At 36.0% G+C, this 15323-nt stretch overlaps 1 protein-coding gene across 2 annotated transcripts; it reads right to left on the reverse strand.

Annotated features, from left to right (window-relative positions):
* Nucleotides 1-365: 365 nt before the first annotated feature.
* Nucleotides 366-13913, reverse strand: LOC127797222 (E3 ubiquitin ligase BIG BROTHER-related-like). 2 transcript variants are annotated; one of them, XM_052329910.1, is made up of 8 exons: nucleotides 13714-13909; nucleotides 12572-12749; nucleotides 12213-12432; nucleotides 2901-2941; nucleotides 2775-2825; nucleotides 2495-2619; nucleotides 1547-1655; nucleotides 366-566 (listed from the first exon to the last, which is right to left on the reverse strand). In XM_052329910.1, the coding sequence occupies exons 2-8, from the start codon at nucleotides 12680-12682 to the stop codon at nucleotides 519-521; spliced, it is 705 nt and encodes a 234-aa protein (XP_052185870.1). In that variant the 5' UTR covers nucleotides 12683-12749; nucleotides 13714-13909; the 3' UTR covers nucleotides 366-518. The 2 variants fall into 2 exon arrangements, with proteins under 2 accessions (XP_052185870.1, XP_052185871.1); XM_052329911.1 differs by lacking the exon at nucleotides 1547-1655 and having other exon boundaries at nucleotides 13714-13913.
* Nucleotides 13914-15323: the final 1410 nt, after the last annotated feature.

The following is a 15323-nucleotide window of genomic DNA, read 5'->3' on the forward strand; positions in this document are numbered from 1 at the left end:
CCACTTTAGTCGATAGATTCGGACTTGTAGTAAAGTATGACATTGAGTTATAGTTCCTCGTGTGTCATAATGTTGTTGTATTGCTAATTTCAAACACAACACAAAAGCATTAGTCCAACCTGGAATGCAAACCCAGAAGTGCATGCGAGCTATGAGTTATGCAATTGCAGTGGACGAGAACAAACAAATGTTCGGAAGAAATGCCACAAATAATGATGAATAGCATATATTGCTATTAGTTTGTAGGATGTAAACCCTCATGCTGATTGAATCTGATAATTTCATTGATACCCGCAAATGAGGAATGGGAACCATAAAATTCAAAAGAAGAAACCAAAATAGCAAACCCCAGCATTAGCATGAAATAAACAGTCAAATTGTGCCCTTTCAAATTGCTCAAAATAGATTTGACAAATTTGTGTACACCTTTTCTGGTAATAAGCAAGCTTTTTACAAGTAAACAGTTCAGTCCTCTAGTAGCACCAACAACTCTTGACATGTTAAGATAGACAACCAGCTTACTCGGTTAAATCTGCAGAAACCTCCACCTGGCAAATCGGGCAGTGCTGAGACCAAGAGACAGAGCGAATCATTCATATGATGGATAAGCAGAACTAACAGTTCTCCCAAGATAGCAATCTTTACGTATATTTCAACACGAACAAGATTAGTCTCGTAAGAAATTAACAACTCTAAAACATTTTAGGCTCCCTACTGATGAAAATTTGACAGTTGAGACAACAAACCCTAATCACAAAACATCACGAGTTTTCCGCTTCTTTGCCACTAAAGAAACCTGCTCCAGAGATTCATCAGACTAAATGACTAAAAGGAGCTTCAAGAAAAAAATATAAAATTGAGAAATAAACCCGCTCCATTTCACGTAAGTATTTGTTAAACCTCTATACATAAATATAAATGCCTACATGGAGAAACATTAGTGGTGGCCCGATAGGTTGGGCATGAACCTAAAACGTACTTTACCCCAGATTCCAGGTTATTTGACCTTCAGTACAAGTCAACATCATCTTTTATCCTCAAAGGCCAACATGTGTGGTGGACATGATGGCTGCATTAATCTTGCCCTAGGCTGATTGTGAATGGGCATTAAAGCACTTTCTTTCCTACTAACATCAGGTGTTCTGGACATTTGTTGCCAGCATGTAAATATAACATTCTTAGACTCACATCTTACCAAATAAATTGAGTTGTTATATGCCATGTTAACAACCCAAGAGATTGAAAGCTTGAGTGCCTTGGATGTTTGAACAGAGAAAATGAATTAGATTTTCTCTCTACATACAATTACAAAAACTTCTGGAGTATCAATACAACTACAAAATGTAATTAGTGGCATATACGAGTGGAACTATAAACAAATAGACTTAGAGGTAGGAAGGGAGATGGGGAGGAGTATAGCGCATACTATTTGCCCAAGGGTTAAGCACCGTAAACGAATCACAAACTGTTGACAAAGATCATATCTAGGGTAGAGAACTGTATTGATGATTAGAACAAGAATTACTATGAAGGCAAAATAACTTACTTTGTTGAGCCGCAGCCAAGGAGTAACACATTTTAAATGATACTGATGGGCACAAGGCAAAGCAGTCAATTTGTCCCCATTTTTGTATATCTTGTAACATATTACACACCTAAATACAGATATGTCAAAATAATAATCAAGAAAAAGATTGCAAAGGTAGTAGATAATGCAACACCAAATGTGCAACAGTCCTTTTTTGAAATTACATTACTTTGCCTAGGAAAAAAAACTTCATGATAATACTCTTTTTAAGATGATGGATGAAGAATAATAATATTATCAAACTGGAGACTAATATCAGAAGAAGGAAAAAAGAAAAGAACAAAAAACAGAAAATAGAAGTTCAGGCAATGTTTTCAGCTCTATAGGTGTTACAAATGAAAGGGCACATTTAAAATAGATGTCTTATTGAGCTCCATGGTCAAATTACAGATGTTGAATCACCTTCTTCTTACATCAAGTGACTGCAATAATTCACTAGATTCACTCAAATGGTGAGTTAGTAGAAACCAGTGGTCCATTATTGCTGAAGTTGTGGGTTCACAAAAGAAAGTCAAAAGTATTTCTCTACTGCCAGCACTAGGGACTACTAAAAGTATTTTCTCTTCTTCGCAAAAGATGAAGTCATATAGCATTTTTACAGCAATCAAAGTACCAATAACCTAATATTGAAGAATAGGCACTCTAGAAATGAAAGATCAGATTGTTGACCAGAACAGCAGGTATCAATCACCACAAAATGGTGCTTTATGCTTATAACCATGAGTAAAAATACAACAACATGTTTGAACTGATATAGAGTGAATGCAATGCCATATGAACTGGCAGGTGTATGCAAATGTGTGATTTAGTCTCCCTCTACCACCCAGTGTCCGTTTGCCCATCAATCACATGTATGCATAATAGTATTTCAGTAGTAGAAAAGTCAAAACTAAAAATGGATCTTACTCTTGCTTTTCCTTTTTCTTTGACAATATGCTTGTTTTGTACTTGAAATTTGGTAATCTGGAGATGAGGTCTTCAGACAATCCTTTCGTCTCAGAACCAATGGATTCCCCCAATTCTTGCAGTTGCTAAAAAAGGGAATATTCAGAAAAGTCAAGCTGATACATATCAAAATGTACAATCATGAAAACAACTTAATAAGCCATTTGCTATAAACCAAGATAATTGGAAATAAAATTTAAGCTACAAAATAGAAACTGAAACTGCACATCTTTACACTTGCCTCATAAGTCATATTATCTGGATCAATAGGATCTTCCATCACAGCCACACGCTGCATTTAAGAAAAGAATTATAACCTTGTGATGCCACAGAAGTCTGGAAAAGTGTTGACAGGATGTTAAGTTACCATGACAGGGGTTCCTCTGGAACCAGGTTCTCTATTCTCCACTGCAAATGCAAGAAATGGGTTTATTATCACTATGATTACTGCACTTAAAAAGCTATATTGCACATAAATTTCACCTTACTAAATAAAAAGCATTGTAGATTAAACTTTGGGAGTCCATACTGAGACTGAACAGCAGTAAATTTAGGGCCCGTTTGGAATTGCTGTGAAATTTCTGCTGTTGTGAGAATCAGCTTTGTAGAAAAAGTTTTTACAGGAATCACTTTTAAAAAGTAGTTTAGCATTTGGCCGGATAGAGACGCCTTTAATGTTGTTATATGAAATTAAAAAAAAAAGTGCTTTTGACAATCAAATTACCAAAAAGGGCATCAACAGAAGTGTTTTTATAGTTAGTACTGTTTGTATATAAAAGTGCTGTCAACATTTTTGCAATAAAATTATTATTTAAATTATTAAAATATAAATAATATTTTAATCTAAACAGAACTGCATAGCATAAATCATCGGCACGGTCACCAGGTGGCGGCAATGGTGTATCACCGTTCACCACCTCAGTGAGGAATGTAGTTCTAGACTCACTGTTCCTGCACTCAATCGCAAATCATCAGCACAGACCGTATTGACTTGTAGCTTGACAAGAAGGGATTTTCTAAAGACCCAATATTAATCACAACCCAGAATACTTTTTTGGCCGAAGAAAATTATGGCTCGTCAGATCTTGCAAAAATTAAAACGGAATTAGATCCATGATTGAACTCCACCAAACTGCAGCGAAAGAGTGACGAAGATCGATGGCAGCCAAATACATATAAAGATAAGGATGAAAGCCATGGCTCAAAACATCCCATCAAATGATTAATCCAAGCAAAACCCTGCCCCCTAGTGCTGATGCACAAAGCCATAGAAGATTGATATAAAATCTAAAGTAATTTGCTAGAGCATTTCATCATAGTGTTTTCCCAAGGAAAGGGAATGGTGGATGAAAGGGTAAGAGAAGTCACTGTTGCCAGAGACCAATGACAGCGACCGACCATTACTGCCTGTGTCAATGGCTGTAGTGACTTCTTGCTCTTCGTTTGAGATGAAGTATTCGGTCTTGAAAAGGAGAAGGGGTTGAAACAGGGGTTAAATGGGAAAGGCAATTGTAATAATTTTAAATGTCTATGGAGACTAATTTTGTTAAATAATAATTTTAAAAGCAGTTTTTAGTTGTGGCCAAACACTACAAAAAAATGCATAAGAGTGCTTTTGTTATTATTTTAAAAAAAATCTTTTCTCCTTCACCACCTCATGGCCAAACACACCCTTAACCATATTCTTTGCTATATGCATGATACATAGATTTAACACATCCTCAAACAAGTTGTTCTATACTTCTTTTAGTTTGCAGAAGTATGGGCCATATGCCTTATTAAATTATTAATTTGCTACCGCGAATGTCACTTTAATAGTAAATCCTGTTAATTACCTTCAAGGAAGATTTGTCTGTCCTCAGATATGGTCCATGACTAGCTTTGAGCCATCTTTTATGGCTAATTTGATTATAATATTTGGATCCAATACAATACTACAACTTAATGCTATAAAAGCTATATGAGCATAACAGGCGACTCTAAGAAATTGGAAGCCCTTACTAGTTAGTTACTATCTTCTTATGCTAGACAGGTTCTTTGATGGAAGGGAAACCATTAAACTAAATTTCATGCTTATCCTGTAGTGGAAGCGATCAAGTTAACAAAAACAAATCTTCAATGGTTGTACAACTAAACCTGTTGGGAATTACTTTGTTAGTTGACTATAGTTCCAAAACTTCATATAGTTTTCAGACACCAGTTCATAACACCAAATAACTTCTCCATGAGTTCATCAAACAATTGACAAAATGTTGTACCATTAACACAAATAGTGTTTGGAATTATTCCTGCATATTATATAATATTTTGAATTTCTATGCGGATGGTGAAGAAAATGAATGAAGAGGGCATCCGCAGGGAAAAAAAGGCTCCCACTTGGCAGGGGTCAGGGAAGGTCATTTTTGTACGCAATCTTACTTTTAGTTTGCAAAAAGGTGGTTTACATAATCCCTGACCTTTCAGTCACAAAAAAGCAACCTTACTGTTGCTACCAAGATTCACTCTCAAAATGAATGCTAGATTAAAATTGAGATATCTGTCACAACCCTAGGATTTACTAGGGTTTAGAATGGGATTTTGGAAGAAATTGAAAAGGAAAGGACAGAATAGAGGAAGGAAACAGAACAAAAAGAGGGGGAAATTGAGAAGAGAAGGGAATGGTTGGGACAAAGAGAGAGAGAGAAAAGAGAGTGAAAAACAGAATGTTCATTCAATTCATCCAACCCCTTCTTCTCTAACCTACAACCTATTTATAAGTTGTTTACAACCATTCAGTTATTAACCAACTAATTAACTAACACACTAACCCACTCAAGTAACCAACTAATTGTAGATCGGAAGCTGATGGAAGGCCGAGCTGCCAAGTTAATGGCCGAGCTGATAGAGGGCCAAGTTGCTGAGCTTGTTATCTGTTGATTTATCCTCCGTGATTTATCTTGATTTATATTGTTGTTACATCTTATCTTTCTTAGTTATTTTTTATTAGATTTGTTTATATTTAAGGTTGTTGTAATCTAGTCCTATAAAGTAGGAATCTAATCTCTAAAATCTAGGAGAATTCTTAGGATCCATTGTGTATATATTTGTGGCATTCCCAAGGGAATAAACATAGCGTATTATTCTCCCCAAAAGACGATTTATGCATGGTATCAGAGCATAATTCTTTTCTCTCTTCTCTTTGTTAACCCTAGCCTTTATCCGTCGTCTCACTAATCCATCGATTTTATAGCCGCCAGACCTAATCAACTTACATCATGGCCGGCAAAAGCAGCCAGTCATCCGAGATTATTCCTTTCCAAACCACCAATTCTGTAAACACGGATAACAGCAGTCCATTTACTATCACTGATCATAAACTGAATGGCCAAAACTACATTCAATGGTCACAATCGATGATTATGTTTATATGTGAAAAAGGAAAAGATGATTATCTAACCGAAGCTGCCAGCAAACTAAAGGAGGAGGAATCATAGCACCAGATCTGGAAGGCCGAGAACAACATGGTGATGTCTTGGCTGATCAATTCAATGAACAATGAGATAGGTGAAAATTTCTTGTTATATGACACAACACAAGAAATTTGAGAGGCTGCTAGGGAAGCCTACTCCCATATTGAGAATACCTCCAAGTTGTTTGAGATAAAGAGTATTCTCGATGATCTAAGGCAAGGTGAGTCTCAAGTCACTCAATACTTCAATTCCTTGAATAGGTTTTGACTTCAATTGGATAAGTGTGACACTATTCAATGGAAGTGCACCGAAGATTCATCACAATACAAGAAAATAGTGAAGAAGAAGCGGCTGTATAAGTTCTTGGCTGGTTTAAATAAAAATCTAGATGGCAGGATTCTTGGCACAAAACCTCTACCAAGTATCAGGGAGGCGTTTGCTGAGGTTCATAGAGAAGAAAGTAGGCTGAAACTGATGTTAAAGCCTTCAAATCCAAGCCTGGAACACTCTGCCCTATTTACCTGAGGAGGCAACCCAACAAATATCAAGCAAAAGAAGAGTCGTCATTGGTGTGACCATTGTCACAAGACCGGTCACACAAAGGATACATGCTGGGATATCCATGGCAAGCCTTTAGATTGGAAACCAGCACGTGAAAGGTGAAGTAGGGGTAACCTAACAGCCATCGAAGACACTGCTACTGCCTTAAATCTGAGCTTATTCAACAAAGAACAGATGGAGTGGTTGCATAATACTTTTGGTAAAACACATTTTTAGGCCTCTACAATAGCAGCAGGTTCTATAGCCCACAAAGATAACCCTCCACATGTTTTTACCGCTAAAAGTAAGCTATCTACTCTATGGATTGTTGACTCAGAGCTTCTGACCACATGACTGGAAATAGTGCACTGTTAACCAATTTTCAGCCATGTGACAAAGATTAGAAGGTAAGGATTGCCGATAGCTCATTATCAAAGGTGGCAGGTATTGGATCGGTTGTGTTGTCCACCAGTTTTACGCTACATGCTGTACTTTTTGTGCCTAACCTAGACTACAACCTCTTATCTATTAGTAAACTCACTATTGATATGGATTGTGTTGCAAAATTCTCAAAAGATGTGTGTGAATTTCAGGATCGGACTTCGGAGAAGATGATTGGCAATGCTAAGACATGTTCGGGGCTCTACGTTCTTAAAAGGACTAATTCAAAAACTGAAGTAAATTCTAGCAATTGCTACTCTGTTCCAGCAGTGTTGAGGCATGTTCGAGGCTCCAAGTCAGCTTCTCCTTGCTTCTTTTCCCCACACCCGGGTTTTTTCTCAACTTCCTCTCGAGATTTTTGGATGCACCTCTTTTGTTCACATTCACCCTCAATTTCGGAGCAAACTTGAGCCAAAGTCCATCAAATGTATATTTCTTAGCTACTCTCCCCACCAAAGAGGTTACAAATGTTACTCTTCAAGTCTTAAGAGATTCTTCACCTCAATGGATGTAACCTTTTTTGAAGACCAGCCCTATTATCCCAAATCTGATATTCACGGGGGGAGAATACACCAAACAATCCTCAAGAATATCAATTTTGGGAATACCAACAGCAGCTTGAAAATCAGCAGCCTGAAATTCAACCACCTGCAAACCCTACAAATCTGTCTTCTCCTCCCAACCTTCAATCTGAGGAGTCAGAAGTAGATTAGTCTTCTTCCAGTTCACCTCTTATTGGTCATAATCCTTCTTATGCTCATGAACTTCAAGTTTACTCTAGAAAAAGTCTAAACAAAAAGAAAGTGAGGAACCGGCATGTCCTAGGATTGATAAAGAGTCTGATCCGAACTCGGATCCGGAATTGTTATAGAAGGAGAATACCATGACTACTGGTGAGAATTCTGAAATTTCAGCTATGGATGAAGATTTACATTGGCCTATAGCATTGAGAAAGGGAGTACGATCATGCACTCAATATCCCATTCACAATTACATTTCTTACAAAGGTCCCTCGCCTAATTTCAAAACATTTGTATCAAATATCAGTAAGGTGCAGGTTCCTAGAACTATTATGGAGTCATTTCAACATCCTAAGTGGAAGGAGGCGATTCTAGAGGAAATGAAGGCCCTTAAAAAAGAATGGGACTTGGGAGATTACAAAATTACCCCCTAGAAAACATCATGTGGACTGCAAATGGGTATTTACAATCAAATACAAAGAAGATGGAAGAATTGACAGATTTAAGGCCTGCCTAGTTGCAAAAGGGTTCACTCAATCTTATGGTATAGATTACCAAGAAACTTTTGATCCAGTGGCAAAATTGAATACTATCAGAGTCTTGTTATCCCTAGCTGTATACCTGGATTGACCACTTTACCAATTAGAAGTGAAGAATGTTTTTCTAAATGGAGACCTCGAACGAAGAAATATATATGGATATTCCTCACGGATTTAAAACTAACCTCACAAGAAACAAGGTATGCAAACTAAGGAGATCTCTTTATGGGCTCAAATAGTCTCCTAGAGGTTGGTTCGAGAAATTTACAAAGGCAATCAAGAAGTATGGATATAACCAATGTCAGGCAGACCATACATTATTCATCAAGCATTCTTTGGAAGGTAAAATATCCATTCTTATTGTGTACGTTGATGATATAATTGTTATGGGAGATAATATTTCTGAAATCAAGGATCTTAAAGAAGTTCTAGCAAGAGAATTTAAAATCAAAGATCTAGGAGGCCTAAGATACTTCCTAGGCATGGAAGTAGCAAAGTCCAAAGAAGAATTTCAGTTTCTCAACGAAAATATACCTGTTACGATTAGGAGCTCTTTTGACACCTCAATCAATGTTTCCTAATGCCAATTCTCTCAACTCCTCACCCGAAATCAATCCAACCAACATAAACAATAAATAGAAAACAAGAACAGAATTTAAATGAATGAAAACCAGAAAACAATCAAACCACAAACCAAACAATAGGCGCAAGATATATCCTGGTTCGGATTGCTTAAAGCAACCCTACATCCAACCTTCAAACACCCCAAGAGCAGTCTTGATTTATTCAGAAACCGATCAGAACAACAGTGTTTCCTTGGCCAAGCACACCCACATTATTCTCTCCAAGATTACAAAGCTCTATTCTAATCACATAGCCTTTCTCTCAGAGAATACACAAAGCACTTGACAGAAACAGAAAATTAGAACACTCTGCATCAATTGCTACCCTTTACCCTCTATTTATAATAGTGGGCAGATATCCCGATGAAGACTTTAAAATATTTACAATTTAACCCTCCCAACTATCACTAATTACAGTTTGGGTTACAACTTCTATCTAAAATCTTCAATGGCCTTCAAATACACTACTATAACTGATTTTATTAACCTATACTCTAAACAACATTTTAACAATACCCTAGATCTTCTTACTGAAACAGGTATATTGGGATGCAAACCAGTTGATACACCAATAGAAACCACTTCAAAACTGGATGTTGGCAAAGAAAGTGCTCCAATGGATAAAGGGAGATATTAAAGATTGGTGAGAAAACTTATATACTTGTCACATACTAGATCAGATATAGATTTTCTTGTAAGTGTGGTAAGCCAATTCATGAATGATCCTAGAGAAAGACACCTAGAGGCTGTATATCGGATTTTGCGATATCTAAAGTTGACTCCAGATAAAGGGCTGATGTTTAGGAAAATAGCGAACAAAGAGGTGAAAATCTACAATGATGCTGATTGGGTAGGTTCAATTTTTGATAGAAGGTCAACCTCAGGATATTGCTTATTTGTTTGGGAAAATTTAGTTACTTGGCATAGTAAGAAGCAATCAATGGTTTCTAGAGTAGCACAGAAGCTAAGTTTAGAGTTATGGCTTATGGGTTCTGTGAGGGTATGTGGCTAAAAAGGTTGCTACAAGAGTTACAGGTGACTATGGCACAACCAATACTAGTATTATGTGACAACCAATCGACTATCAATATTATCAAAAATCTTATCCACTATGATCAGACAAAACATGTAGAAATTGACAGGCACTTCATCAAAGAGAAATTAAAAGAAGGAATTTTTCAGCTAAGCTACACTTCCTACAAACAGTCAGGTCATAGATATTCTAACTAAGTCATTACAAAGAAGAGTATTTCATAAGCTAAGTACCAAGCTTGTCTTGAATAATATATTCAGCCCAGCTTAAGGGGGAGTGTAGATCAGAAGCTGATGGAAGGCCGAGCTACTGAGCTAATGGTCGAGCTGATAGAGGGCCAAGTTGCCAAGCTAATGGCCGAGCTGCGAGCTCGTTATCTGTTGATTTATCCTCCTTAATTTATATTGTTGTTACATCTTATCTTTCTTAGTTATTTTTTATTAGATTTGTTTATATTTAAGGTTGTTGTAATCTAATCCTACAAAGTAGGAATCTAATCTCTAAAATCTAGGAGAATTCTTAGGATCCATTGTGTATATATTTGTGGCATTCCCAAGGGAATAAACACAGCATATTATTCTCCCAAAAAGAGGATTTCTGCACTAATTAACTAACACACTAACCAACTAATTAACTAACACACTAACCAACTCAAGTAACTACAAACTAAGGGAAATACAAACAAGAAACAATTACAACTAATGCCCTTGGGGTCATGACAATATCGGGGAGCACCTTGAAATGCATTAGAAACTAGTCCACAACAGCACTGATTTATCCTCCTTAGTTAAGGGATGTTTACAAAGCCTGGATGCTCAATAAAATACTGAGCTGTTGCACATGTTGCAGGTATTTCAAGCTTTCTATGAAATATGTCTCATCAGACATTGCTCCAGATTTTTAGGATTGACAAAATTATCACATGTAATATCAAGAAGTGTATGTCCAAAATTAAAGCCTGAAGGATATAAGAAGAGATCATTCACAGTAAGAGGCCATGCTACATCATTAGGCATGACAACCAAAAATAAGGTTGCTTCTAGAAGGTTAAAAAACTGAATATTGACATATGATAAAGAGCTATTTCCACCATGAAGGGGTTGTTCACTGGTCCTGGCGCCAGCTTCCATTGGGTTAAGGAAATCTAGATGCATGTGGGCAAATTACTGATTCTTTCTCCAACAGTCCATGCCAATATAGCCCAACAAGATTGAATGACAAGAATGCAATGATTGGCTACTGAAAAGTTGATGGTCTCATGACCCAAGCAACAAAGTGCTTTTTTGTATAACGTTTTCTATTGTCACCCGTTGCAATGCTTACTGAAACAACTGTTTTGTAGAGCCAATTCAACACCCATGCAAAGAATATCCCACCATGAGTAACCCATCTGATAGAGAAGAAAAAGTCCACATTTCTCGAGCAAGGACTAAGTCTACTAGGTTAAGTCAGATAAGGCATAAAAGTGAAACATCTTTGATCTACATGGTGGCTTTCTATCAGCAAAATTGTCCCATCTACTGTTTAGATGCTTGGCAAGCTTAAAGAAGATAAAAGAGAAGTTCCTAGGACAACCAAAAATCCTTTGTCTTCCCAGTGATGAAAATCATAAAGCCTCTAGCTGCCTACTAAGTACACTCGTTTTTAGTTGATTCTAATCACTTGCCACTACATTTTCGTCCTCAAAAACTGATTGATTGTGATGAACAGCAACTGGTGTCAGGAAAAATAATTTGAACTTAGAATTCTGCTGTTTAAGCAGTAGTGTTATAACAGTCTGCATTCCACATCTTCTGTTTTAGTTCCATTCTTGTGTTTCTCAAACTCTTTTCCTCTTCCTATTTGTACTTGCCATAAAATATGTTTTATTGTCATTTTAGTTGCTATACTACTCTCATAAAATCTAAATAGCTTAGAAATGTAAGATTATTGAGTTGTAACACTAGGCAATTATAATAGTGCCTAGAGGTCAGCAGGTCCTTGTGTTTGACTTTTATAATATGTTGAGTTTAATGATGATATATGCACAAAGCTACAATATGATGGGAGTGAAAGAACAGAAGTATTATTAAATAAAGGAAACAAAGTATAATAATGAGTGATCGGTATATAAATCTTGGTATACCTTGTAGGCTAGAAGCCAAATTAGATGAATACTTGTTCAATGAATTGATGTAAATGTTGAAAAATGAAATTTTGATGTTTGATTTTGTGTTCTTCAAGCAGAATAACTGCAGTTATGACCAATAGATAGGATACTGGGGAAAAGAAGTAACCAGGACCCAAAGTTCATATGTAACGTGGCTCATTTTACCTGTGCTGGTACTAGTAGATTGAGACATGTCCAAATCATCAGAGTCATCTTCCAACTGCAAGGCCATAGCCATAGCTTCATCCAAAGCCAATTGCAAACCAAAACTTCCATGCTGAGAAGATTCACCCTCCAGTCCTGATAACTGACTCCAATCGGTGCTTTGGGCACCATGCCTCCTATCATTATTCCTATTGTTTCGAAGAGATTCATACAAACTTTCCTGCAACATAATTGTGAGCTACTGACAGAATGCTTCTCATGGTAGAAATGAACGATAAAATCACACAACAAAACAATTAACAATATTTATCTGTCCTTACTGAGTAAAAAGGATAACAAAAGAAAAATCTTATAGGTACCTGATGTTGAAGTAGCTCTTCATAATTAAGATCACTGAATTCAGGGAAAAACTCGTTCAAATTTTCTATTGGGATGGCAGCACTCAGAGAACGATCATTATTCCTCGTCATGATGGTTTAAGACAGAATACAACAAGAAATTCCTTTTTTCCAGACTGGGAAAATTTCTCACCGTCCCCTAGAATATCATTTGTCACTCAGTCACATAACAAAGAATTAATAAAGCAAAGAAAGACTTGGGGACATAAATTCATGAATCAAGCAATAGGCTACAAATATGTCAATATCCAATGAATTTCCAAGAATTAGCCTCCAATCCTTTTCACCCTTTTCATTAGGTGCCCACATTGACTTGCTTGCAGGGAGAAACAGCTCTGATGTTGCTGTTACTGGAGTGAATAAAAACAGACATCAACACAATTTAGAGCAGACTTGTCCCTTAAAGCATGGAGATCTATCACGATTAAGATAACAGATTCTTTTTTTCTTTTTGGAATTTTTAAGTGTTTCTCGTGTCCTGTCTAATGGGGAATTGTTATCTTAACTTATCTTAATGAGGAAGCATCCCCGAAGATATCACCGCCAATTCACTAAAAATTAAATCCCTTGAGGATTTGGGTCATTGTTTATCATTTAAAACAAATAAATATCAGGATCCTTTTCTTTTTCTGCTGATGTTGGCACACAGTAAATAAAAGTTTCAAAATGACCACTAAGGGTATAAAACGTGACAGATCTTCACACATTAAAACAAAAAAAAAAAAAAAATCTTCCCTGATAAAAAAAGTAGTGAACAAATAGGCCTTGACATAAATGGGATTATCATCATCAAATTCACAAATCAGGAAGAAACCCAGAATTAAAAGACCACCATATCACTATTTAACTCTACAATATTTGACAATTATAGGCTTTTAATATTGAATTGACTTGGCCACGAGGAGAGAAGACTTGGTACTGCCCTCTGCCTCACAAACTGATGGAGACATTAAAGTGTATAATCAGAAACTCAATCAGAATCAAACCCATGAGAGATCTTCAAAAACGAAATCATCAACACAAAATATCACATTTCTATCAAGAGTTAAAGCAATTAAACTTCAAAATAATCTTGAAAAGAAATTGTTAAAAATGATAAGAACCTTGTGTTGAGTGGAGATGGTTAGACTGGTTCTTGACACATTCAAGTTTGGCTCTCTGTTCTCCACTCTCACTGTAGCCTGTCTTCACTGACCCATGATTGAGGTGCAGAGCAGTGTCGAGAGAGAAACGGCGAAGAGGAAAGCTGAGATTTTTGGACTGCTTTTGGCTTGTAGGGAGACGGTGAGAAGAATAGAAGGGGCCCACAATGAATTATTTATACGAAGTTTAGAACCCTCCACCGTGGCTCGTTTTCACTTGATGCTGGATTCACCAAAAGTGTTGGTCCACACCATCCTGTCTTTGTTGAACCTCCACCATTCTCTTTGAAGTTGGCATTATTAAAACAAAATATCATCAAGCAAACAAAAAAAATAGAAAATAAAATTATTTAGTTTCCTCTAGTATTAATTTATTCTTATCTCTTGTCAAGTACTTTTATGCTCATGCCATATAATTATAGTGATTAATTTTGCTAAAGTAAAGGTTTTCTTCGAACCATTTTATCTTTTTTTAAGGAAAAAAATCTTAAAATTAGCTCGAAAATAACATATTTTTTTCTTATTTTCTGAGGATTTAGTTTACTACCAGTGTAGGAATGATATTTTTAAAAAAATTATTGTTATAAATTATTTTAAGATAGTATCATTTCTCTATTTAAAATTCAAATTGTGTGAGTAACAATCTTTCAAATAATTGAAAAATGACTTTGAACTACCATTTTGTTGACATTACATTCTTCTTTATCTTGTTAGAACATGATATTGTTGGAGTGATTAAATTCATATTATTAAAGTTAAGATTTTATTTTAGTAAACTTTTTAACATGGTGAATAATCAAATTTCAATTGAAAAGAAAATTTTAATGTAGTTTTGGTAGAACGAAATAAAGTGCATCAATTCATTCTTGGATTTTTTAGTTGATAGATTTTAGGAAATAATTATTTTTTTGATATTCAGTTTAACTTCTTATTGTGAGGTAGAAGAAAATGTTAAATTTTTTTTTTTTTCAAATCTACCAAACTCCTAAAATTTTCAACATTTCACAAAAATTATAGTACACGACACTCTAAAGGACAATCTAAGTGGATGCCAAACCTTGAACAATGACAAGATTTTAACTTCAAGTGTGTTATCATGCTAAAAGTTTAAAGGTGAAAGATTAGCAATGGTTCACTGATGGATGGCTCATTAAGATTACTCATAATAATTTGGATAATTTTGATGTGCAACATAAGTAACACGTTATCAAATTGATCTTGCTAAACCTATAAATAGAAATTGAACAAAGCTCATTTTATACACAAAGATCCCTTTGACATTGCAGTAAAATGAATCTCAAGTAGTGAAAAATTAAGATTGGAGACTAACCTAGAAAAAGAAGAAAAAATCCTGCCCACATCGCATGGTCCATTCTCGTAGTTCTAGTTGGCCCTCGAACTCCCCGAATCAAGCCTCCCAAGAATTATCAAATACACATGGGCCACCGAAGACAGGGACTTGGCAAGACCCAATAGCAAACCGAGTGCCAAGCACCAAAGCATGCGCCAACAGGGACAAGAGCCCTGCAGAAATCTGATATATCCCATTATAAAAAAATAATAATAATTTC

Source organism: Diospyros lotus, chromosome 3, assembly GCF_014633365.1.
Source record: "Diospyros lotus cultivar Yz01 chromosome 3, ASM1463336v1, whole genome shotgun sequence".
Taxonomy (NCBI): domain Eukaryota; kingdom Viridiplantae; phylum Streptophyta; class Magnoliopsida; order Ericales; family Ebenaceae; genus Diospyros; species Diospyros lotus.

Bases quoted from the DNA above. Each gene is read 5' to 3' on its own strand.
- LOC127797222 (XM_052329910.1), bottom strand. From the start codon at position 12,682: ATGACGAGGAATAATGATCGTTCTCTGAGTGCTGCCATCCCAATAGAA. The intron at 2,942-12,212 runs GTAAAATGAGCC...TTGCATTTGCAG, and splicing joins ATCTACTAGTACCAGCACAG to TGGAGAATAGAGAACCTGGT. The intron at 2,826-2,900 runs GTAACTTAACAT...TCTTAAATGCAG, and splicing joins CCAGAGGAACCCCTGTCATG to CGTGTGGCTGTGATGGAAGA.